The following is a 24,761-nucleotide window of genomic DNA, read 5'->3' as shown; positions in this document are numbered from 1 at the left end:
ATTGAAGAGGCTGTCTTTTCTCCATTGTATGTTCTTGCCTCCTTTATCAAAGATAAGGTGACCATATGTGCATGGGTTTATCTCTGGGCTTTCTATCCTGTTCCATTGATCTGTATTTCTGTTTTCATGCCAGTACCATACTGTCTTGATTACTGTAGCTTTGTAGTATGGTCTGAAGTCAGGGAGCCTGATTCCTCCAGTTCCGTTTTTCATTCTTAAGATTGCTTTGGCTACTCGGGGTCTTTTGTGTTTCCATACAAATTGTGAAATTTTTTGTTCTAGTTCTGTGAAAACTGCCATTGGTTGTTCAATAGGGATTGCACTGAACCTGTAGATTGCTTTGGGTAATACAGTCATTTTTCACAATGTTGATTCTTCCAATCCAAGAACATGGTATATCTCTCTATCTGTTTGTATCATCTTTAATTTCTTTCATCAGTGTCTTATAGTTTTCTGCCATACAGGTATTTCATCTCCTTAGTTAGGTTTATTCCTTGATATTTTATTCTTTTTGTTGCAGTGGTAAATGGGAGTGTTTCCTTAATTTCTCTTTCAGATTTTTCATCATTAGTGTATAGGAATGCAAGAGACTTCTGTGCATTAATTTTGTATCCTGCTACTTTACCAAATTCATTGATTAGCTCTAGCAGTTTTCTGGTAGCATCTTTAGGATTCTCTATGTATAGTGTCATGTCATCTGCAAAGTGTCAGTTTTACTTCTTCTTTTCCGATTTAGATTCCTTTTCTTTCTTTTTCTTCTCTGACTGCTGTGGCTAAAACCTCCAAAACTATGTTGAATAATAGTGGTGAGAGTGGGCAACCTTGCCTTGTTCCTGATCTTAGTGGAAATGGTTTCAATTTTTCACCATTGAGAATGATATTGGCTGTGGGTTTGTCATATATAGCCTTTATTATGTTGAGGTATGTTCCCTCTATGCCCACTTTCTGGAGAGTTTTTATCATAAATGGGTGTTGATTTCTGTCGAAAGCTTTTTCTGCATCTGTTGAGATGATCATATGGTTATTATCCTTCAATTTGTTAATATGGTGTATCACATTGATTGATTTACATATATTGAAGATAACTTGCATTCCTGGGATAAACCCCACTTGATCATGGTGTATGATTCTTTTAATGTGCTGCTGGATTCTGTTTGCTAGTATTCTGTTGAGGATTTTTGCATCTATGTTCATCAGTGATATTGGCCTGTAGTTTTCCTTTCTTGTAACATCTTTGTCTGGTTTTGGTATCAGGGTGATGGTGGCTTCATAGAATGAGTTTAGGAGTGTTCCTCCCTCTGCTATATTTTGGAAGAGTTTGAGAAGGATAGGTGTTAGCTCTTCTCCAAATTTTTGATACAATTCGCCTGTGAATCCATCTGGTCCTGGGCTTTTGTTTGTTGGAAGATTTTTAATCACAGTTTCAATTTCAGTGCTTGTGATTGGTCTATTTATATTTTCTATTTCTTCCTGGTTCAGTCTTGGAAGGTTGTGCTTTTCTAAGAATTTGTCCATTTCTTCCAGATTGTCCACTTTATTGGCATATAGTGGCTTGTAGTAATCTCTCATGATCCTCTGTATTTATGCAGTGTCAGTTGTTACTTCTCCTTTGCATTTCTAATTTTATTGATTTGAGTCTTCTCCGTTTTTTTGCTTGATGAGTCTGGCTAATGGTTTATCAATTTTGTTTATCTTCTCAAAAAACAGCTTTAATTTTATTGATCTTTGCTATCATTTCCTTCATTTCTTTTTCATTTATTTCTGATATGATCTTTATGATTTCTTTCCTTCTGCTAACTTTGGGGGTTTTTTTGTTCTTCTTTCTCTAATTGCTTTAGGTGTAAGGTTAGGTTGTTTATTTGAGATGTTTCTTGTTTCTTCAGGTAAGATTGTATTGCTATAAGCTTCCCTCTTAGAACTGATTTTTAGGCATCCCATAGGTTTTGGGTCATCGTGTTTTCATTGTCATTTGTTTCTAGGTATTTTTAGATTTCTTCAGTGATCTCTTGGTTACTAAGTAGTGTATTGTTTAGCCTCCATGTGTTTGTATTTTTTACAGATTTTTTTCCTGTAATGATATCTAGTCTCATAGCATTGTGGTCGAAAAAGATACTTGATACAATTTCAATTTTCTTAAATTTACCAAGGCTTGATTTGTGACCCAAGGTATGATCTATCTTGGAGAATGTTCCATGAGCACTTGAGAAGAAAGTGTATTGTTGTTTGGGGATGGAACGTCCTATAAATATCAATTAAGTCCATCTTGTTTAATGTATCCTTTAAAAGCTTGTGTTTCCTTACTTATTTTCATTTTGGATGATCTGTCTATTGGTGAAACTGGGGTGTTAATGTTCCCTACTATGATTGTGTTACTGTCGATTTCCCCTTTTATGGCTGTTAGCATTTGTCTTATGTATTGAGGTGCTCCTATGTTGGGTGCATAAATATTTACAATTGTTATATCTTCTTCCTGGATCGATCCCTTGATCATTATGTAGTGTCCTTCTTTGTCTCTTGTAATAGCCTTTATTTTAGTCTATTTCATCTGATACAAGAATTGTCACTCCAGCTTTCTTTTGATTTCCATTTGCATCGAATATCTTTTTCCATCCCCTCACTTTCAGTCTGTATGTGTCCCTAGGTCTGAAGTGGGTCTCTGGTAGGCAATATATATATGGGTCTTGTTTTGTATCCTTTCAGCCCATTTATGTCTTTTGGTGGGAGCATTTAACCCATTTACATTTAAGGTTATTATCGATATGTTCCTATTACCATTTTCTTAATTGTTTTGGGTTTGTTATTGTAGGTCTTTGCTTCTCTTGTGTTTCCTGCGTAGAGAAGTTCCTTTAGCATTTTTTGTAGAGCTGGTTTGGTGGCACTGAATTCTCTTAGCTTTTGCTTGTCTGTAAAGGTTTTAATTTCTCTGCTGAATCTGAATGAGATCCTTGCTGGTCATCTTGGTTGTTGGTTTTTCCCTTTCATCACTTTAAATATGTCCTGCCAAACCCTTCTGGCTTGCAGAGTTCCTGCTGAAAGATCAGCTGTTAACCTTATGGGGATTCCCTTGTATGTTATTTGTTGGTTTTCCCTTGCTTTTAATATTTTTTCTTTGTATTTAATTTTTGATAGTTTGATTAATATGTGTTGGTGTTCTTCTCCTTGGATTTATCCTGTATGGGACTCTCTGCGCTTCCTGGACTTGATTGACTATTTCCTTTCCCACATTAGGGAAGTTTTCAACTATAATCTCTTCAAATATTTTCTCAGTCCCTTTCTTTTTCTCTTCTTCTGGGACCCCTATAATTTGAACGTTGGTGCATTTAATGTTGTTCCAGAGGTCTCCGAGAGTGTCCTCAATTCTTTTCATTCTTTTTTATTCTGCTCTGCAGTAGTTATTTCCACTGTTTTATCTTCCAGGTCACTTATCTGTTTTTCTGCCTCAGTTACTCTGCTATTGATTCCTTCTAGAGAATTTTTAATTTCATTTATTGTGTTGTTCATCGTTTGTTTGCCCTTTAGTTCTTCTAGGTCTTTGTTAAACATTTCTTGTATTTTCTCCATTCTATTTCCAAGACTTTGGATCATCTTTATTATCATTACTCTGAATTTTTTTTCAGGTAGACTGCCTATTTCCTCTTCATTTGTTTGGTCTGGTGGGTTTTTACCTCATTCCTTCATCTGCTGCATATTTCTGTCTTCCCATTTTGCTTCACTTACTGTGTTTGGGGGTCTCCTTTTCTCTGGCTGCAGGTTTGTAGTTCCCATCGTTTTTGGTGTCTGCCCCCAGTGGGTAAGGTTGGTTCAGTGGGTTGTGTAGGCTTCCTGGTGGATGGGACTGGTGCCTGTGTTCTGGTGGGTAAGGCTGGATCTTGTCTTTCTGGTGGGCAGGACCGTGTCCGGTGGTGTGTTCTGGGGTGTCTGTGAACTCATTATCATTTTAGGCAGCCTCTCTGCTAATGGGCGGGGTTGTGTTCCTGTCTTGCCAGTTGTTTGGCATGGGGTGTCCAGCACTGGAGCCTGCTGGTTATTGAGTGGAGCTGGGTCTTAGCATTGAGACAGAGATCTCTGGGAGAGCTCTCGCCAATATTACATGGGGCCAGGAGGTCTCTGGTGGTCCAATATCCTGAACTCAGCTCTCACACCTCAGAGGCTCAGGCCTGACAACCGGCCAGAGCACCAAGACCCTGTCAGCCACACAGCATAGATAACTGTGGTAAAAATCTGACTGGTATCTTGGATTTTTCTTTGCTGGGCAATTTATCCCATTCTGCATAGGTGTAACTAAGCTGCAGGCCTCTAGTTTCAAAACTACAGGCACTTAACAGGATCTGAAGGTGGAGTTTTCAGCCCTCTGATGTCAAAAGGTCACCAAGCCAGATACTTGCGCATGCCACCATGAGCAATTCTATGTTGGGAAAATACAAGCTGGCATTGCTCTCCAAAATTACCCTTAATTTTCAAGAAAGCAAGAATCCTGGGGGAATTCCCTGGCGGTCCAGTGGGCAGTGCAGCCAAAACAAAAAGAAAAGCAAGCAAGAATCCTGAAACCCATTGGTTCAGATACAATGACTACTGTAGGTATAAGAATTAGTATCTATACAGATACAGAGAACAAAATAGTGGTTACTAGTGGAGAGAGGGGAGATAGAGGGGTAATGTAGGGGTAGGGAATTAAGAGGTACAAACTATTAGGTACAAAATAAGCTACAAGGATATACTGTACAACACAGGGAATAAAACCAATATTTTATAATACCTGTAAGTGGACTATAACCTTTAAAAATTGTGAATCATTGGGCTTCCCTGGTGGCGCAGTGGTTGAGAGTCCACCTGCCGATGCAGGGGACGCGGGTTCATGCCCCGGTCCGGGAGGATCCCACATGCCGCGGAGTGGCTGGGCCCGTGGGCCGTGGCCGCTGGGCCTGCGCATCCGGAGCCTGTGCTCCGCAATGGGAGAGGCCGCAGCTGTGAGAGGCCCGTGTACCACAAAAAAAAAAAAAAAAAAAAAAAATTGTGAATCACTATATTGTACATCTGTAACATATATTTACAGCAACTATACTTCAGTAAAAGAAAATAAATAAATAAATAAAAAGAATTAGTAGTATATGTAGTGATAATAACAACACAAATCTGTTCTTGTCTTTCGTAGCAAAATAATGAAGTTTAATGAGTATAACTGGGAATTCCTGAATTTAGGTTTTTTGTGTGACCAGTAGCTAAGGCAAGACTACCACAGCAAATTACTGTTTAGGGAGAGAGAACTTCTGCATGAACCCCCTTTCCTTTGGGGAAAAAAAAGGTAAAAAAGTAACACCAATTTGTGTCAAGGCTGGTAGAAAGAAAGAATAAAACCCTTTGTTTGTTTTTATTTTTTCTGTCATTTTAATGTAAGATTGACACAGACTGCTACAACATCTGAGATTCCACAGAGAACTACATGCTTCTGTTATTAGAAAACCTTTGCTGAAGCACTTGAACTTTACTTCTTAAAAAAATGAATATGGAGGCTTCAAGCATTTTTGTCAGCACACTGCCATTCACAACAACCTTCTAGATACTTATTTTCTACCTTTTCCTAAAAAGGTAGTTCTCACTTACCAGAACCCCACACACCACGGACAGGTTCAAAGCTCCTGAGCTCAGAAGTGATCAAAACACACAAGGAAGTATAATTAGTAGTCCAAAGTTTGGTTTAAATGTTTGAAGAACAGCAAACACCCAATAACACATACCAAATAGATTATTATCGCTTCTATGATGTAATGAATCAACAACTAAAACCACCTAAGACTGAAAATTTCTGGACTCAGTGTCTATTGGTATAAAGCCTTCATTCTTAATGCTTCTTATGGCATCACAGGTGTCAGAAATCACACAGTACATTCTCAGCATTCTACAGTAGTCATCAATTTCAAAAACTATAATATACATCTGCATGTTACACAAACATGATTCTCTAGATAAGCATTTTGTCATATGTCAACTCCTAGCCTCAAATAACAGAACACAAAAAGCTATACAGGACAAAACACCACAGAACTTTTGCATATTCCCTTTTCCCAGTTGTTAGCAAGGGGCACGTTTTATAAGAGAAAGTGATGAAAAATCAGAAGTTTTGCATCCAATGTTTGATCCCAACTTTTTACTTTCTTATCGTCTTCTGGTACCACCATATCCTAGAATAAGAGTAAATTTTATATTAGTTTTTTTAAATGCATTAGAATTGCTTATAAAATTACAACAGTAATACACGTTTATTGTTAGCAAATGATACAAAACACAAGGGAAGAAGGAGAGAATGAGCTTGCCAACCAAGGCTGCAGGACTCAGTGCATCAACTCCCCACAAGAGCCCTTCCAGACATCCAATCAGCATCAAGTCTGCTAAACACACACATGCTTGCTGGCAATAACTTTTAGTCAGGAAACCAAAGACGTGTTCTGTGCTGGGGCCAGCGTGGTACAGGCAAGACCCAAAGTCTGAGCCAAACAGCGGAGAGGCCAGTGGAGCCTAAGCCAGGCCCTGCTACCTCTCACGACTCCAGCGGTAAATAGAAGTAACATGGGGGAGGGTCACAGACTTTTGATGGTAAAGGTTACCTAGGCACCCCCAGCTCCCCCAAGATGCAAACATGCTAACAGACAGGTTACAAGACCACAATGTTCCCATCTGGAAACTCAATTTTTCTCAGATCTTCCTGTAGGTTATTTGGTAATGTCTTATGATTTTCTTCACCTAAGTCCCATACATTTCTAGTTGATATATACAGTTTCTTACAGTTCTTGTTTCCACTGGGAATGTGGTTCTTTTGTCACATTATGCCCTACGTAGTTACACCTTTATATATCTTCTCAATTATTACCACCTCTTTTTCTCCCCCAAAGCAACCACTGTCTTAACATCTAACACCACAGATTAGTTTTGCTTGTTTTTAAACATGTATATTTATAAAACATGAATGTTGCCATCATACTGTACATATTCTTGTGTGTCTGGCTTCTTTCTTTACATCTGATAAATTTATCCACATTATCGCCTACAACTATTTACTTATTCTTACTGCTGCACAGTATTCCACTGTATGAATATAACTCAACTTATTCATCCATTTTACTGCTGGAAGATACATGGATTTCTTCCAGTTGAAGGCTACTATGAGTAAGGATGCTACAAACATCCTCGTACTCATCTTTAAGTGTAAAAGTGTACGCACTTCTGTTACCATTATTTGTGAAACTGCTGGATCTTGAGTATGTTTATGTTCAATTTTAGTAGGTAATGCCTAACAGCTTTTCAAAGTGATCATATCAATTCATTCACACCAGCACTATGAGAATTCCACTCTGACATTTTTAAACATATTTAAATATATTTTCTGTCAATTTCAAGAATTATTCATTGTTCTATAACTTCTTGCCTCTGCTGAAGAAGACAAATCCAACCCCAGCAATCTATCAGCGCCTCATTATCCACTACCTCCGATTCTCTGCTAATTAACTAGATATTTAACTCCAAATAATTTGTTTTTTTATATTTTATCTCTGCTTCTTTACAAAATTTCCTCTTAGTCATTGCAATAAACATATTTTTGACAATGATTTAAATAATGGCTCAATACATTTTTATTGAGTTTTACCAAACTGAAAAGTTCAACCTTCTACCTAGAAAATTCCCATTTTAGAGCTTAAAGGACCCCTAGAGATTAACCAGAATTAAACATACATGGAAACCAACGTCCAGGAAGGTTTAAGTTAAAACCTTGGTTAGTGAAAGACATGAGTCTAAACCAAATTTCTGTTTGAGTTTTAAAGAACAGAAGTGGGAGGAAAGAATAGATCTGAATAATATTTTAATCTCAGTTAATTGTGCAACTAATATTTCTGGGGGGTATACCACATAAAACCATGACTGCTAAATCTATAGTTAATCATCTAAGTTCCAAATTGTTTCTGTACTTTACTGAATAGGAACTTCTTGATTTTCTGCTCTCACCTGACGCTGTTCTGGTTTTTGGCTCTGAGCTTGGACACGCTGAGTAGCTTCCTGGGTCTCCACGAAGTGGTGAATAAGCACGACTATTCCACGAGCTGGAGGATGAGGATGGGTAGTACCACGAGTCAGAAAAGGGTGTTGCTGCTCTATAAAGACAAAAGTGTGTCAGGCATTTTTCTTGTGACTATGATTTTTAAATACCCTCCTATTCCTAAACCATCAGAAAACAATTTTTATCAAGTGTTTTTTCCTCAGTGTTCTGGTATATTAGGATTAACATAAAATAAACACTGGTTTATATTTCTGCCATTCTTATGGTCATTGCTATGAGGAAAGAAAATGACAGGGAATAAAGGTTCTTTCTTTCTGAATTCGCATTCAAATACAATCTAAACTTAAACTACTATTTAAACTGAAGACATTCCAAAATCTGGTCACAAGCTCTTTCCACCCTTGCTTCTATCATTCTCCAACCAAACCAGAATGCCAACTGTGCCCCAAATGTTGTGTTCTTTCCTGCCTTCTCAGATGTCGAGTCAACAGTCTTGCTTCTAACTCATATCTATAAGCATGACATGTGAAAGAAAACAACACATATAATATTGATCAAAGCACAGATGGCATTCTTTCCCATCCCCAGAGAATCTGATTTAATAGGGTAATGTCACCATAATTTATTTTCCTTAACAAAACAAATCCAGTCAAATTGTAAGTAAAACAAAGAAGCCTCTAAAGCGAGGCTGAATTAAAGAGCAGGTGAGATAAATGCAAAGCTTACCTATTGCTGCCAAACAAATATCCTAATATTCCTCCAGTTCCCAAGCCAGTCCAGAACCCTGGTCCTGAATTTTCATGTCCTTGTTGTCCAGTGAAAGCACTGCCAAAACCAGAAGTTGCACCATGCGGTCCTAAAAATAAAAATGATTATGTATCCTCTCTTAAACCATAGTCTACAGAACTAAAGATAATATGACATTTCAATCGTTTCATCTGTATGCTTTAATAATAATACTCAGGGGACTTCCCTGGTGGCACAGTGGTTAAGAATCTGCCTGCCAATGCAGGGGACCAGGGTTGGAGCCCTGGTCCAGGAAGATCCCACGGGCCAAGGAGCAACTAAGCCTGTGCACCACAACTGCTGAGCCTGTGCTCTAGAGCCCGCAAGCCACAGCTACTGAGCCTGCATGCTGCAACTACTGAAGCCCACACGCCTAGAGCCTGTGCTCCGCAACAAGAGAAGCCACCACAATGAGAAGCCTGCGCACTGCAACGAAGAGTAGCCCCCGCTGCCTGCAACTAGAGAAAGCCTGCGCACTGCAACGAAGACCCAACGCAGCCAAAAATAAATAAATAAAATAAATTTATTTTTAAAAAGAATAAAAATAAAAAATAATAATGCTTCAACTTATAAACAAGTGTATTCAAAAGGTGTATTTATAAAATACTGGTTTAGGGCTTCCCTGGTGGCGCAGTGGTTGAGAGTCCGCCTGCCGATGCAGCGGACATGGGTTCATGCCCTGGTCCGGGAAGATCCCAACACCACGGAGCGGCTAGGCCCGTGAGCCATGGCTGCTGAGCCTGCGCGTCTGGAGCCTGTGCTCCGCAACAGGAGAGGCCACAACAGTGAGAGGCCCGCGTACCACAAAAAATAAATAAATAAATAAAATAAAATAAAGTACTGGTTTATAACCAAGGAGCACCTGCCTTTCCCAAACACAAGGAAAAGGAGGGATATGTTTTTAAGGCAGGGGAGGGTGGTTTCTTCCCATAAGGTCACATCTGCCCTGCTCCAGATCAGCTACTAGAAGATGACCCCACGTGTCAGAGCTACTTCCTTTCTACTGTGTGGACACGTCTAGAAGCTCCAGGTTGAGAGCTGTACCTGAGTGTCTAATGGAGGAATCCAAGTGGAGGATATTTGTTGGTTGGGAAGTCGGGTCTTACAAGGGACCAAAAAAAAAAATATCTTCTGCTCAGAGGAAGTTTTTCTTAAATTGCTGTATCATATACATAAAGGGAACTGTGCTAATCCCACATGTACAGCATAATAAATCTGTACGTATGTACCCAGGCATGTAATCACTACCCACATCAGTAAAACCTTTCTATCACCCAGAGACTCCCTCACGACAACTCCCAATAGATACCCACCCATGTCAGAGAGAAGCCAACTCTGACTTTTCTCACCACACTTTGGTTTTACCCATTCTTGAACTTTTTATAAATAGAATCATACGGAGGTACTCTTCTGGTGTATCATTATGTCCATGAGAGTCGACCTCCACCACTGCATATATCAGTTTTGTTTTTGTTTTTTTCTAAATTTATGTATAGTAAGTAGTCCAATGTGTGAAAAAAAACAATTTGTCTCATTCGAATGTTTACGGACATTCTATTTCCAGTTTTTGGCTGCTGTGAATACAGCTGCTGTGAACATTCTCGTGCAGACCTTTTTGCACACACATGCATGCATTTCTCTGAGGTATGCATCTAGGAATGAAATTGCAGGGTCACTGGATGGCGTATGTCTAGTTTCAGTAGATACTGACAGTTTTCCAAAGTGTTTTATCCTTTTAACTCCTTCCAGCAAGTTCCAGTTAACTACATCCTTGCCATAACTTGGTACTCTGTCTTTTTAATGTTAGCCATTAAGATGATTAAATGGTGGTTAATTAAGAACTCAGGTTTTAATCTGCATGTTCCTGAAGACTAATGATGCTGAGCACCTTTTCAAATTTTTATTGGACATCTAGATATCTTCTTTTACTATAAAATGGCTGTTCAAATCATCTGTCCATTTTTTTAATTAGGTTGTCTGTCTTTTCTCAGATTTGTGGGACTTCTTTATGTACTGTAGACACACGTGCTTTGTTGAAAATATGTTTTACAAATACCTTCTCCCAGTCTGTGGCTTGCCTTTTCACTCTCTTAATGTTGTATTTGATGACTAGACATTCTTAATTTAAATAAAGTCTAATTTATCCCTCTTTTCTCTTTGGCTGGTATTTTTTGCATTCTAAGAAAGTTTTGCCTACCCTGACAAATATTTTCCTATGTTTTCTTCTGGAAACTTAATTGTTTTACTTTTATGTTGAGCTCTGTAATACTCAGTGAATAGAATTTTGTGTGTGTTGTGAGACAGAGTTCAAGGTAAATGCTTATTACCAAATCTGACCAAGTTTGATGGAGATGATTTGCAATTTACTCATGCATCCTTAAAACAGTAATCACAATTAACCTTATAGAGAAACAGAACACAAGAGGTAAAAGAAGTTGAAGGTAAAAAAATAAGACAACTCTGCTTTGGTTTCCCAGTGCAACCATTTTCTATATCAGAAACCAGCACAGGATTCACTACCTGACTTCTATCCTACTTACTGCCATTGCCTAGGAAAACATACCTGTGAACTCAGGCTTAAAGCCTGCAGGAGAGGGTCCTTCAGAGTTGGTGAATCTCTGATAACGATGGGAATACGGAGGATACTCAGAATATGGTGGAGGAGAATCATGACCATTACTAAGGAAGAATTTATAAACTCCAAAGGCAATAGCAAGTAGCACCACGATGGTAAGCACTCCACTGATGCTACAAGATTCTCGGGAGTACAACTTATTATAATAATCAGAGAAAGAGTTAAAGCCATGGTTTCTTCCAGACTCTCTCGATTTTTTCAGGCCAAGTTCCGTGTAATCTAAGTGATACTCCAAGCCACAGGAACCTCTCAGTACATACTGGTCTTCAGAGGATTCATAGCCTTCACAGCTCACCACAGTTTTTCCAAATTTGTAAGCGATATCTAAATCGGTCTTACATTCCCACTGTGAAGAAAAGTAGAAACAGGTTATTAAAACCAAAAGATTTTTTTTTCATTTAATATACATTATTTGGGCTAAACAGCTGTCATAAAACAGCAAAATGAAGCAAGGGAATGATAATCAAAATTCAGGACGAGTATTTCTGTGTTGGGGGAGGGCAAACCAGGGGCTTCCAAGATACTGGTGATATTAACGTTCTACTTAAGCTAGGTGGTGGGTACATGAGTGCTCATTTTATTACTATTCCTTATTCCTTACATATAGATGTAAAGAATTCTTTTGTACATATTAAGCATTCCCTAATTTATTAATTTTAAGCAAATTTTTAAAATGTCAACTTTTTAACCACTGTTGAAGATGCTTTCTTTAAAAATAGGGGTTTTTTCAACATTAAGGCTCAAATATCAGCATCATATATGAATATCTGGTAGCTGTTGATATAACCTTCTGAGAAAAACTTCCTACACAAATTCTATAAAAACCATGGACTACCTTTCCCAAGGTCCAATCCATTAAGTAATTTTCTTAAGTTTTTTTAAAAAGACATTTAGAAAAACTGCAAAAAGAATCTATGCTAGCCTCAAAATTTTCCAGCTTAAAAAAAGAGCCCAGGTCTACTTTGAATTCTATAACTATTTTGAGCTGAGTAGGTAATATGCTTCTCTATCAACATTAAAAAAGATATAAGCCAAAAGAGATCTGATTGGTTCTATTGCTTTTCTCTTTTTTGGACAAATTAACTTCCTCTTTCAAACTTCAGGTACACTATATCAGCTTTATTCAGATGTAATTCACATACTAGACACTCACCCATTTCAATGGTTTTTAGTGTATTCACAGAGCTGTGCAACCATCATCACAATCAATTTTAGAATATTTTCATCGCCCCCCAAAGAAATCTCATCTCCTTTAGCAGTCACTTCCTGTTTCCCCCCAAGTCTCTTAGCTCTAAGCAACCACCAATCTGTCTGCAAGGATTCCCCTACTCTGGACATTTCATGTAAACGGAATCATACAATACGTGGTCCTACGTGACTGGCTTCTTTCACCTGGCAGAATGTTTTCAAGGTTCACACATGTTGTAGCATAAATCAGCACTTCATTCCTTTTTATGGCTAAATAACATTCCATCGTATGGATATACCACATTTTGTTTCTTCATTCATCAATGATGGACGCTTGGGTTGTTTCTACTTTTTGCCATTTATGAATAACGCTGCTACAACGTTTAGTATGTTTCTGTGTGGACACACATTTTCAAGTCTCTTGGGTACACACCTAGGAGTCGAATGACTAGGCATTCAGTAACTCTATGTTTAAATCTTTGAGAAACTGCCCGTTTTCCAAGGTGGCTGCGCCGTTTCACATCCCTAATGGCAGTGTATGAGGGTCTCTCCACATCCGCACCAACACCTGCTACTACGCCTTTCTGATCACAGGCATCCTGTTGTAGGAACTGGTGTCTTACTGTGGTTTCGATTTGTATTTCCCTGATGCTGCACACTTTTTCAGCTAATGATGCTGAACATTTTTTCACATGTTTACTGGCCATCTGCATATCTTCTTTGGAGAAATGTCTAGTCAGATGCCTTACCCACTGTTAAATTTGGTTATATGTCTTCTTACTGAGTTGTAATAGTTCTTCATATACTCTGGACACAAGTCCCCAATCAGATAATATGACTGCAAAAGCTTTCTCCTATTGTGTGTGTCCTTTTCGCTTTCTTGATGGTGTCTGTTGAAGCCTAAAAGTTTTTAATTTGGATAATATTCAATTTTTCTATTTTGTTGTTGTTGTTCTACACTATTCCATTTTTTTAAATAATTTTATTTGGAGGAAGATTTATAAGCTTGTTGATTTAGGTAAATAAACTCAATCTCTATCGGTATTTCATGTTAATTGTCATTTCCTTAATAGCATATACTAATAGAGGCTTCTAATTATTATATTTATACTCTTGGAATTAGAAGAGGCTCTCTCCTGCTACTAAACATAAGTCAACGTATGACATCCTCTATACTTTGCTCATGCCATTCACTCCCTTCTCTATCTCTTCAGCTCTAAAAATGTTATCCTTCCTTACTAACACAGTACATATAATACTTTCTTCTTCAAGTCTTTCCCAATCCCCCCAACTGGACGTGACTTTACAATACTTTGTTGGCACCTAGATGTAATGTGAGTGCTTGTCTTATCTATTCTCCTAGGAAGAGAGTTTCTTGAGGGTTGTGACTCCATCATTCATTTTTGTATAATACTGTTTAATATATGTTTAATGAATGACTTTGCCATTAGTATCTTTTTTCCATCAAGACTGGAAAGTAATATAAAAGTAAAAGTAATTTCAGCTTTAACCTGAAGATTCTGCAATCTGGTTAGCAAGACTAGGAAAAAATGTTGTGAGATACGTATCACCAAGCAAATATGAACTCTCTCCCCGAACTGCATACATGAGGCACAAAGGTTGTATCAAACAAGAATATCACTCTGATGGAAGGGAAAACTGTCAAAGCAAGCTTCTGGCCGAATGACCAACCATCTTAAATCCTTTCTGAAAGCAGGCAGAATACAAAGTAGAAATCTATTCGTATTGATTTAAACTGAATTCACTTAAAATCTATTCCATTTCTAAAGGATAACAAAGTTTGGAACTTCAAGGAGGTGGCCTGTCCTAAGTACAAAATGCCAAAGACCGGAAGACAATAAAGCCCACTGAAATGCTTTCACTCGTAAGTAACCACGCTCAGCTCTAAAACAACTTTTTAAAATCAAGCATTTGAAGCACAATAGGGACACAGGAACCCCACCCCCACTTACAATCTACAATTCCTTATCATCTTAACTTTATTTTTTAAGGATAGGTTGGTATTCTTTGAGGAATGACAGAGAAATGACAATCAAAAGAAATCCTCTACCCCCCACCCTCAAGTATATGAAAAGTTTTGAAAATTTACTAATGTCTTATGAGAAAGTTTTGGTATAAAGATTACAATGAATATTTCCAGGCTTTAAAATCAGTTCATTTCTTTCAGAGGATGTTCCTTTCAGAGACCGAATCACTGATTTATATTTATATATTTTAGGTAACCGGAGATTTTCTATATGTACTTCCCCAAAATACTGAATAATGTCTCAATAAACACTTCACTGAAAAGGATTCCATTTAGACTTCCATCAACATAAAGAGTATTACCTGTACATCATAACCATCCCAGCCTTTGTTCTGACACTGTATGACTTTGGGGGTATAAGAATCACATCCAGCTGTGCCTCCAACACATTTCAACTGTGGGATCGGATCCAACCTACGGGAAGTAGTATAGCGGTCATAGTGGAGGGTAAGAGCTTTTATATCCCGCAACAATACTCGGTCTGAAACAGTAAGAACACAGATAAACAGATGGTAAATATCTTGTCATATAGAAAGATTCATTCTAGCAAAACTCTTGTCATCGAAAATACTTTCAAAAGTAAGGCTCTTTCTTGCCTTTTGAGGATGACTAAGGAAGAGAAGATGGAACAGTTTCCCAAATCCCAAAGCCATCACAACAACCTTCACGCCTTTTGCACAAAAGTCAGAAAGTCACTCCTTTAAGGTCTCCCTTCATTTCAGGATTGATGTCCCCTAAACTGCTTCTATATCGTGAGTTCCACATAATTTTTGCAAAATCAGAACCAAAAGTTCATTAACCTGAAACGTTGTACTACTGTATGACAATTGACAATAATATCAATGGTTAATTAAAATAGCAAAACATATACATGAATGTTCCTGAAGCACACTTAATGACTTAAACGTCTGTCAACAGATGAATGGTTTAATAAAATTTTGGCCTATTCACAAAGTGGAATATTCTACAGCAGTTAAAATGAGTGAACTAGAATTCATGTATCAGAATAGAAATAGTAAAAACATTTTAAGCAAAATACAAGTTGTAGAATGTTTAGTAGGATGGCTTTACATAAACCGCGAAAACTGGCAAAACAGTACTACGTGTTGTTAAGGCCTATACGTGTATATACCAGTAGTATGAAAACATGCATAGGAATGATTAAACATCAAATTCAGAGCACCACTGAGGACAGAGGGAGAGCAGAGCCTTTCGCTCTCTATCCCTAATGTTTTATTACTTTGCAGGGGGGAGGTTTGCTTGCAAATATAGTACAATGTAAAGATTCAATAAAACTGGGTGGTGAGTACATGGGTTTTCATCGTGTACTTCTGTGGGTTTAACTATTTCACAATTTTAAAAATTAAAAAGTTAAACTATTTCACAAATTAAAAATCATATTGACAAAGCAGTTTAAAAAGAAGAAGTCAAAACAAGGTAATTATGGCCGGCACTGATGTATCAATACATAAGTGAATTTTGAAGTGTTATTGGAAAATGAATAGTCTTCCTACTTATCATCCTCAGATTATGATGGAAGATACTGCGGATTGGTTCACTCAACACCCATTTTGCCCTCAAACTGGTATGACTTCTTGCAAAGCTAAAAGACTCCTAAAACGTCTTGCAGCTACAAATCCCAAAAGTGATTTCGGTTCTGTCAACCGGAGGGACTTAAGCGAGATCCGGAGATCAGAGCTTAAACTCAGACTGTGCCCAGACTAGCAGGCAGTCATGGGGGCTCAGGGTTTTCCTGACACTGTCCAGTGCTCCGTAATTAGTGTCGTGGATGCGAAAAGGCCTGATGTGAGCCATCCAGTGTTCACTGCTGCAGATGTAGCAGACATCACTTTCCACCATTTTGTTAGCACCCAATTCCCTATATTTCAACCTGTCAAATTAGCAAAATTTGCTGCCTCTCAAATTCCACTGAAAGTACAATAAATGAATTGTTTTGCCGATGTGAACAAACAAGGTCAGGCAAAACAGAAAAGGAGATGGTAACAGAATTTTGGAAGGTGAAAGCAGATGGACCAATAGTTAGGTGACTAGTCCTAAATATAAGTGAAGTGCCAGACCAGCAAGTGGGAAAACTGAGAACCAACCTGACACACGTAATGGAATCCCTAAAAGCAACAGGAAATAGCAGCTCTTGAATTGGAGCTGACTAAAGTAAGCACTACAAGGTGAAAGCTGCTTGAGAAGAAGCTACATCCCTAGATGGTCTCCCAAGCTCTTTTCATTCATATACATATATATACACACATACATACACACACATACACACATACATATTTCACAATTTTTTAAAATCTAAAAGTAACACTTTTTCCTTTTAAAAAGAGAAATCCATTCCTCCTCCAATTTCACATTTCTGTGATAACCAGAACTAGCAGCCTGGTCGGTACCTTCTTGCTCACACAAACAGATACATATTCAGGGGTTGTTTTGACTTTTGTTAGTTTATTTTTATAAAATTGAATCATACAGTGCACATTACTCTTCACGTGCTTTTGCACTTAATCAGACATCAACGGTATTCCCTCACGTCAGCAAATACAGATCTTATTTATATTTATTTACCAAAAAAAGAGCTTAATAAATTTGACTAAGCTGAGACTTACTGGTCACGCGTCTCTCACCAAAATACAATAAAACTAGAAATATAATAATACAAAGTAATCTAATAACATATAAAATGGTAAAAAGACAGCTGAAAACCAGTAACAACAAAGAAAGGAAAATTGGGTTACAGCAATCAAAACATATCTGTAATTAAATCTATAATAATGTAAACAGTAACACAGGATTAGGAAACTGAGCATGTGCACAACGTATAAAAATTCATCCCTGATGGTTAAACACTTACCACAAAATAAACAACAAATTAAAAGTACTAGAAGAAAACACAAAAAGAAAGAGTATGTTTATGATCCTGGGATGGGAAAGATCTTAAGACACCAAAAGCAAGACTGACCAGCAAGATAGTGACTATACTTGGCAAATCATGTTCAATCTATGAAAACCCAAGAATCCATAATAATACTTAAAGGGAAAGCCAAAAACTCACTTGTCTATACTTAAAGTGGCTACCAATTACCTCACTTTGAAAACTAGCAATTAAAGATTTTAAATTAAATGTTTATCCTGACTTTCCAGCCAGAACCATAATCTGAAATAGCCTCAGTTGATAAGGAAAATCTCAACTTTACTGAAGAATATCAATCAATAAATGCAGAAGAAGTGATAGAATTAGAAAAATCACCATCTTACAACCCCTAAATAAACAGATTCAGAAAAGGATCAATTAGTTTTAAAATCATTAAGTGAATGGATATTGGTATGCTGCCAAGTAACATTACACGGAGTGCTCTCTAGTCACAAAAGGGGAAAAATGTAACTTCACGGGGGAGAAACAAGCCACTGTAATCCACTAGTCAAACTTAGCACTGCTAACGGTATAAAGATCAATATTACACCATCTCCTATGATGTAATCCTCAGAAGTATTTAATATGAATCTAATCAATCCTTTGGACCTAGCATTCAGCTTACTAGAAATACAAGGAAGAAAAAAAAATGCTAAAACAATGTCATGAGAAAACAGAATCCAGAACGTAGGATATTCTAAAGGATAACTGGCCCAATCCCTTCAGCAAAGCAGGAGCATGAAAAAAGAGACCATTCTACATTTTCAAAAGACTTAAGGGATAATTCAGTCAGATGCAATGACTGGTCCTGGACTGGGCCCTGGTTTGAACAAACTAGTTTAGACATTTTAGGGACAACTGTGATATCTGGCTATGGAATGAGTAATTAGTTGATATTAAGAAATTAGGGTCAATTTTGTTAGATGTAATGTTATTTTTACTAGGTGGGGAAAAGTTCATTAAAAAAAGGCTTATACTGAAGGATTTAGTTATGGCCTATCATGATGCCTGTAACTTTCATTAAAATATATCAACATTTAAGGGCTTCCCTGGTGGCGCAGTGGTTGAGACTCCGCCTGCCGATGCAGGGGACATGGGTTCGTGCCCCGGTCCGGGAGGATCCCACATGCCGCGGAGCGGCTGAGCCCATGAGCCGTGGCCACTGAGCCTGCGCGTCTGGAGCCTGCACATCCGGAGCCTGTGCTCCGCAACGAGAGAGGCCGTAACAGTGAGAGGCCCGCGTACCGAAAAAAAAAAAAAAGAATACATTGCTTAAATAAGCAAAAAGGATATATTATACAGCACAAGGAAATAGAGCCATTGTTTTGTAATAACTTTAAATGGAGTATAATCTATAAAAATATTAAACTAATATGTTGTAAACATGACACTAATATTATAAGTCAATAATATGTCAATTTTTAAAAAATGGGGCTTCCCTGGTGGCGTGGCGGTTGGGAGTCCGCCTGCCGATGCAGGGGGCGCGGGTTCGTGCCCCGGTCTGGGAGGATCCCGCGTGCCACGGAGCAGCTGGGCCCGTGGGCCATGGCCACTGGGCCTGCGCGTCCGGGGCCTGTGCTCCGCAACGGGAGAGGCCGCGGCAGTGAGAGGCCCGTGTAACGCAAAAAAAAAAAAAAAAAAAAAAATAGTTTTACCAAATAATAAAGCTTACTATAAAATTAAAATAATCAAAATAGTATGGGATAGTAACAGAAACAGACAAGTGAACTGTGAAACAAAAGAAAGTCTAGAAATAAATCCAGATACATGTGGAAATTCAATACAAGATAAAGTGGGTTTTTTGTGTTCTAGGTGTATTTTTTTTATCAAGCATCACCATATTTTATTTATAAAACAAAGCACAATGGCATCCTTTACCGTTGACAAAACTCAATATTCTGCACAACTCTTTCTGCCCTGCTTAGCCTGTGTGAGGAAAGACAAATGATGCATCTCAAACCCACAAGTAATTTAAGAAGTAGAGTAAATTGGGTCTGAGTTACAATGAGTTGCAGTAGCCTCAAGTGGGATCTCAGTAATACTGTACAGAATAGTGATTCTGAGACGACTCCTTAAATGAAAGGAAACTCTTCTCCAACCAGCAAAAGCAGGCTTTTCAATTTAGTGGAAAAAGGATGTCTTCTTCAATAAATGGTTTTGTCATAACTGACTACACAGCTAGAATAAAATCCACCTAAAGCTATATAAAAATTTAATTCCACACGATCCAAATATCTAAATTTCCAAGAAGTATACTAAAATAAAATATGCTATATTAAACTCAAACTACCTCCTAATAAATAAAAAATTGTAACAATGAAAATGTTCAATGGTTTAAAAAATCAGAATATTATTAAACTAAATAATGGGAATAATAACAACTTGAATTTGTTGTAGCAGGGCTGAGATAATGCAAAGAACACTGAACTAAATTCCCACCACCAACTTGCTATATGACTTTGGCCAAGTCAATTTATCTGTATAGAAATGACCTGTAAAGTTAAAACGATATCAACCTTAAAATTGACTGTGAAGTTTAGATATGATTTACTAAAATTATCTGGTAGAGTACTTGACACATAATAGGTGATCAAGTATGATAAATATTATTGAGAATGTTTAAGGAGCCATATACCTATGTGTTATCATTACCACGACTCTACAGCATCTTTCCTCCCTAGAGATCCTAAAGGTTACTATGTTTTGCAACCAGAATACATATGTTGAAGCCGTAATCCCCATTGTGGTGGCATTTGGAGGCAGGGCCTTCAGGAGGTGATTAGTTTTAGATGAGCTCATGAGGATGGAGCCCCAGTGATGGGATTAGTGCCCGTGTAGGAAAAGGAAGAGACCAAGGCCCCCATTCACCCACTCACCCCCACCTACCCCCACCCCGCCCCACCCCCACTCTTGTTATGTGAGAACATAACAAGAAGACAGTCATCTGCAGAGCAGGAAGGGGCCCTCTCCAGACACCAAACATGCTCGCACCTTGATCTCAGACTTCCCAGCCTCAGAATGCAAGGAATAAATGCTGCTTACCACCCAGTCTGTGGTATTTTGTGATAGCAGCTCGAACTAAGACAAGGTCTAAGAACAAAATGCTCACAACCTTACTCCACTAGTACATCAGTCAAGGGTGACACACAGTTCCCTGAAGTCCAGACTCACAAATCAAAATCCACTTGCAGGTCTCAAACTTAAGATGAACAAAACCAAACTCCCCCAAGCCTGATTCTCCCACAATCCCACATCTCAGGAAAGGGTAATTCCATCCTTCTAGTCACTCAAGATCCAAACCCTTGGAGTTATCTTTGTCTTCTCTCTTCCTCTACCCCCTATATCTAATCCCTCAGAGTATCATGTCATCTCCACCTTCAGAACAGCTGAGAAGCCCACCACTCTCACCAACTGCACTGCTTTCCCCCGCCCCCCGCCGCCAACCATCACCACTCTCGGGACTTACTGTACAAGCAGTCCCTTCACGGGCCTCCAGCTTCCCCCCACCCACTCTCGCTCCCACAGTCTGTTTTCCACAGAGCAGAGAGAATGTGCCTTTAAAATACAGATCATATTAGGGCTTCCCTGGTGGCACAGTGGTTGAGAGTCCGCCTGCCGATGCAGGGGACACGGGTTCGTGCCCCGGTCCGGGAAGATCCCACATGATGCAGAGCGGCTAGGCCCGTGAGCCATGGCCGCTTAGCCTGCGCGTCCGGAGCCTGTGCTCCACAACGGGAGAGGCCACAACAGTGAGGGGCCCATGTACCGCAAAAAAAAGAAAAAGAAAAAAAAAAAACAGATCGTATTAAAAAAATATAGAACAGAATAGAATGGGATAGAATACAGGTCATAGCAGACCCATCTCTTCGGGGTTCTCATCAAATGTCACCTTAACAGTGACTTCTTCCCTGACTAACGTATATTTTGAAAATCCCTGCTTCTGCCTGCACACCCTGTCCTCCTTACCCTGTTTTTATCAATGTCCAAACCACTATTCACAATATGACACGCTATTTACCTGATTTGTTCATTTTCTATTTCTCCTCAATAGGTGTAAACTCCAGGGCAAAACACTGTTTTGTTCACTGCAATATTCCCAACACCCAGAAGAGTGACAAATACAAAGTAGCTCAATAAATTGTGAAAATTTTTAGGTAATCTCTTTAGAACTGGTACAATTTTTTTTTTTCTGGACAGATTTTTGCTTTATGTTAGCTAAAGACAAAGTGAGTACAACCAAAGTCAAACAAAAGACAAACGAGGGACTGACTACTGCTTGATAAAACTACTTGAAAAAACTAACTCAATAAAATGCCTTCATAAAATAGTTCCTCAAAAGTAATTTAAGTCCAAGTAGTTTGATTGTGTTTACTCTGCAAAATATTTTGTGCCTTTTGTTCCAGAACAATAGTTTTATAGAGTAGGTAGACAAAGAGCTACCAGGAAAAGGTTCATTATTAGTTTAAATTTGGCTCCGTTTTTTTATTCCCCTGACTCTTCATCTGTAAACCATTTTTTTTTAAAACCTCCTCTTTTTATTCAAGAATTGATTGAGGGTTCAACTAATGTTTTAATCCAGTTTTTAAATTGTAATTCTGATCAAAGTCTTCTATCTATATAAAACTTTCTAGAAATACATAAGGAAAATGTACAGACATTTAAATCCAACTTGGCTTTTTATTAATTAGTAATAAAACATCCACATCAAAGGAGTACTCAAAATCAAGTACTTACAAATAGCACCTTCTCTCTCATTTTAGCATTTAAGAATAAAAAATAAGAAGCTACAGAAATAAATCTGTTGCTTAAGTTCAAAAACACAGGCATTTCCTATCACCAAATCACGACTGCAATATGGGTACACTTTCCATGCTTTTAACATCTTTACTCCCCAAAACAAAAATGATGTTTTCATTGTTTGAAAGTCATTTTTTACATCACTCCAACTTAACAGCATGCATCATTTATTAAATGGAAAACTGTATGTATGTATGTATACATATATATACACACATATGTATTAATTACATGGAATATTCTCGATCCCATAAAAATTCGTTAGACAATTCTAATAACATAGTGATATGAAAGAACTATTTTTCCTAGAAATCACTTATCGTGTACCATCACACACAAAAAAATTTTTTTAATTCAACAGGAAAAGCTGGTGTAACGCAATGAACGTCACTGTAATGGTCAGACTAAGCAGCGTGAGTTGTGATCACATAAATAGTACAGTCCATGATTCTGCTAACCTACCTCCAAGGTTTGCAGCCCTGTCCACGAAGTGTGACTCAAGGACTGCCGGTGCCATGGCAACTGCCAGGTACAGCAACAGGCAGCCATGACAAGAGTCAGCGACGATGACATCAGACAGTCTTGACAACAAAGCAAAATGCGCAGGTGAGGGTCGAGCTTTCCAGCCAGACCCAGGGGATGAGGGCTGTAGCCCGAGAAAGAAGAAGGTGGGCAAATTCTGGGAGTCCAAGCAAGGGAGAAGGGAACATTAACAACATAGAGTAGTCCCGCCCCGCCCACTCCCCAACAGTCCACACTCGTCCAGGAGGACGTCTGGGAAGAGCAAAGAGGCCAGGCAGGGCACAGATGAACAGCGAGGAGGATGGAAATGAGGAATTAGGGTAGAAGGGCTCAAGGGGCGGCGAACAGAAATGGTGGAGCCTCTTAGCGCTGCTTGAAGGCAGCAGGAAGGGGGGAGTGAAGGCAGCACTCACCAGGGTCTTCCCAGCCCCGGGCAGAGCCCGCGATCAACAGAAGCAAAAGGAGGCTGAACAGAGCGCAGCGCCCAGCCGCTTCCGGCCCGCTGGCCGCCACCATGGCGCTCGGTGAAGATGACGCGCGGCTGTCGGGAGCTCGCAGGTCGGAACCCTGGCTGCGGAAGGCCGCGTACCGTTAAGCACCGACGCCGGCAGCTTCCGCCGCGGAAAAAGGAAGGTCTACCGCAGGACCCCTGCTGCAGGGAAGGTCCGTGCTCCAGTCTGACGTCACTACAGCGGCGGCGCGTGGGGGAACTGGAGTGGTCGCTGCTGTCCCCGCCTCTGGAGCCCAGCGCGGCTGCGGGCGGAGTCGAGGGCGGGGTGCCGCCGTTGAGGGCGGAGCCAAGGGCGGGACGCAGAGGCTGTGGGCGGGGCCTAGGGCCGCCCTCCTAAAGGTTCAGCGCGAAGACTGAAACCATCACAACGCAAAATCTAAGTGTAGTCACGTTATTTACAAAACCTTAATAACCTTCCCGAGGGACGCTACTGTGCCTTACTCAACTTCACGTCTTCAGCAACTAGCATAGCGTCTGGCGCATGATTTGTGTTCCATTAGTTTGCTAAATACAGAGTGGATTTGAGAGGCAGCACGGAAATATATTGTCTGGTTTCAGAAGCTCAGAACCTTTACATATTTCCTTCCACGTGGAGACAGTGGGAATTTACAAGATATCAAGAGGAGAAACTACCACCTAAATAAAGAACCAGCCAGGGAAAACAGTTAAGAGTGCATAGGCATTATCTTTGAGGTCTGACAGTCCTGGATTTCTCTCCTTCATTCATTCATTCAACAAATATAGGTTGAACGCCTAGTATGTGTCTGGCGCTGTTTTCAGCTTGGAGTATGCAGACAAGGTCCCTGTACTCATGGAGCTTACACTGATGAGAACTAAGATAAACAAAATTAAATAATAAATTAATAAACAAAGATAATAGTGATAAGTGCATTGATGAAAATAAAACAGGGTGATACAGTAGAGACTAGGAGCCAACTTCAGGGAAGGCCTTGCTGAGGAAGTGATTTTGAAGCTTTGAGACCTGAATGATGAGAAAATACAAAGATCGGGGGAGAGCCTTCACTGCTTGGGGAACAGTGGATGCAAAAGCCCTAAGTTTCTGTTTTGAGGAACATCATTCACTAATTTGATTAACACCTTTATCTATTTAGCACCTAACAGTACCTGCCAGGCACTGTTCTAGGCACTTGGGATACAGCAATGAATAAAACAAAACTTAGGGGTTGGGAGAGGCAAACAAAGCCAGGGCAACTGAAGCAAAGTAAGTTTGGGGAAGAGTGGAACAAGAGGAGGCATAACAGTGGTGGCTTGGAGTGGGACCAAGTGGGACTGGAATAA

General features: G+C 39.1%; 1 protein-coding gene across 1 annotated transcript; it reads right to left on the bottom strand.

The window, feature by feature from the left end:
• Positions 1-5,372: 5,372 nt before the first annotated feature.
• SARAF (store-operated calcium entry associated regulatory factor) lies at positions 5,373-23,604 on the bottom strand. The gene is made up of 6 exons (XM_065899965.1): positions 23,365-23,604; positions 15,006-15,184; positions 11,397-11,814; positions 8,774-8,903; positions 7,996-8,141; positions 5,373-6,179 (listed from the first exon to the last, which is right to left on the bottom strand). The coding sequence occupies exons 1-6, from the start codon at positions 23,465-23,467 to the stop codon at positions 6,154-6,156; spliced, it is 1,002 nt and encodes a 333-aa protein (XP_065756037.1). The 5' UTR covers positions 23,468-23,604; the 3' UTR covers positions 5,373-6,153.
• Between the last annotated feature and the right edge of the window lie 1,157 nt (positions 23,605-24,761).

Source organism: Phocoena phocoena, chromosome 21 (genome assembly GCF_963924675.1).
Source record: "Phocoena phocoena chromosome 21, mPhoPho1.1, whole genome shotgun sequence".
In the NCBI taxonomy this organism is placed as follows: domain Eukaryota; kingdom Metazoa; phylum Chordata; class Mammalia; order Artiodactyla; family Phocoenidae; genus Phocoena; species Phocoena phocoena.
Note: the sequence above shows the minus strand (reverse complement) of the source record. Positions and strands in the feature narration are given on the sequence as shown.

Excerpts from the sequence above, each read along its gene's own strand:
- SARAF (XM_065899965.1), bottom strand. The coding sequence starts at position 23,467 with ATGGTGGCGGCCAGCGGGCCGGAAGCGGCTGGGCGCTGCGCTCTGTTC. Across the intron at positions 8,904-11,396 it reads CTTTAAGCCTGAGTTCACAG|GACCGCATGGTGCAACTTCT; the intron begins GTATGTTTTCCT and ends TTTTATTTTTAG. Across the intron at positions 8,142-8,773 it reads TATTTGTTTGGCAGCAATAG|AGCAGCAACACCCTTTTCTG; the intron begins GTAAGCTTTGCA and ends TTGTCTTTATAG.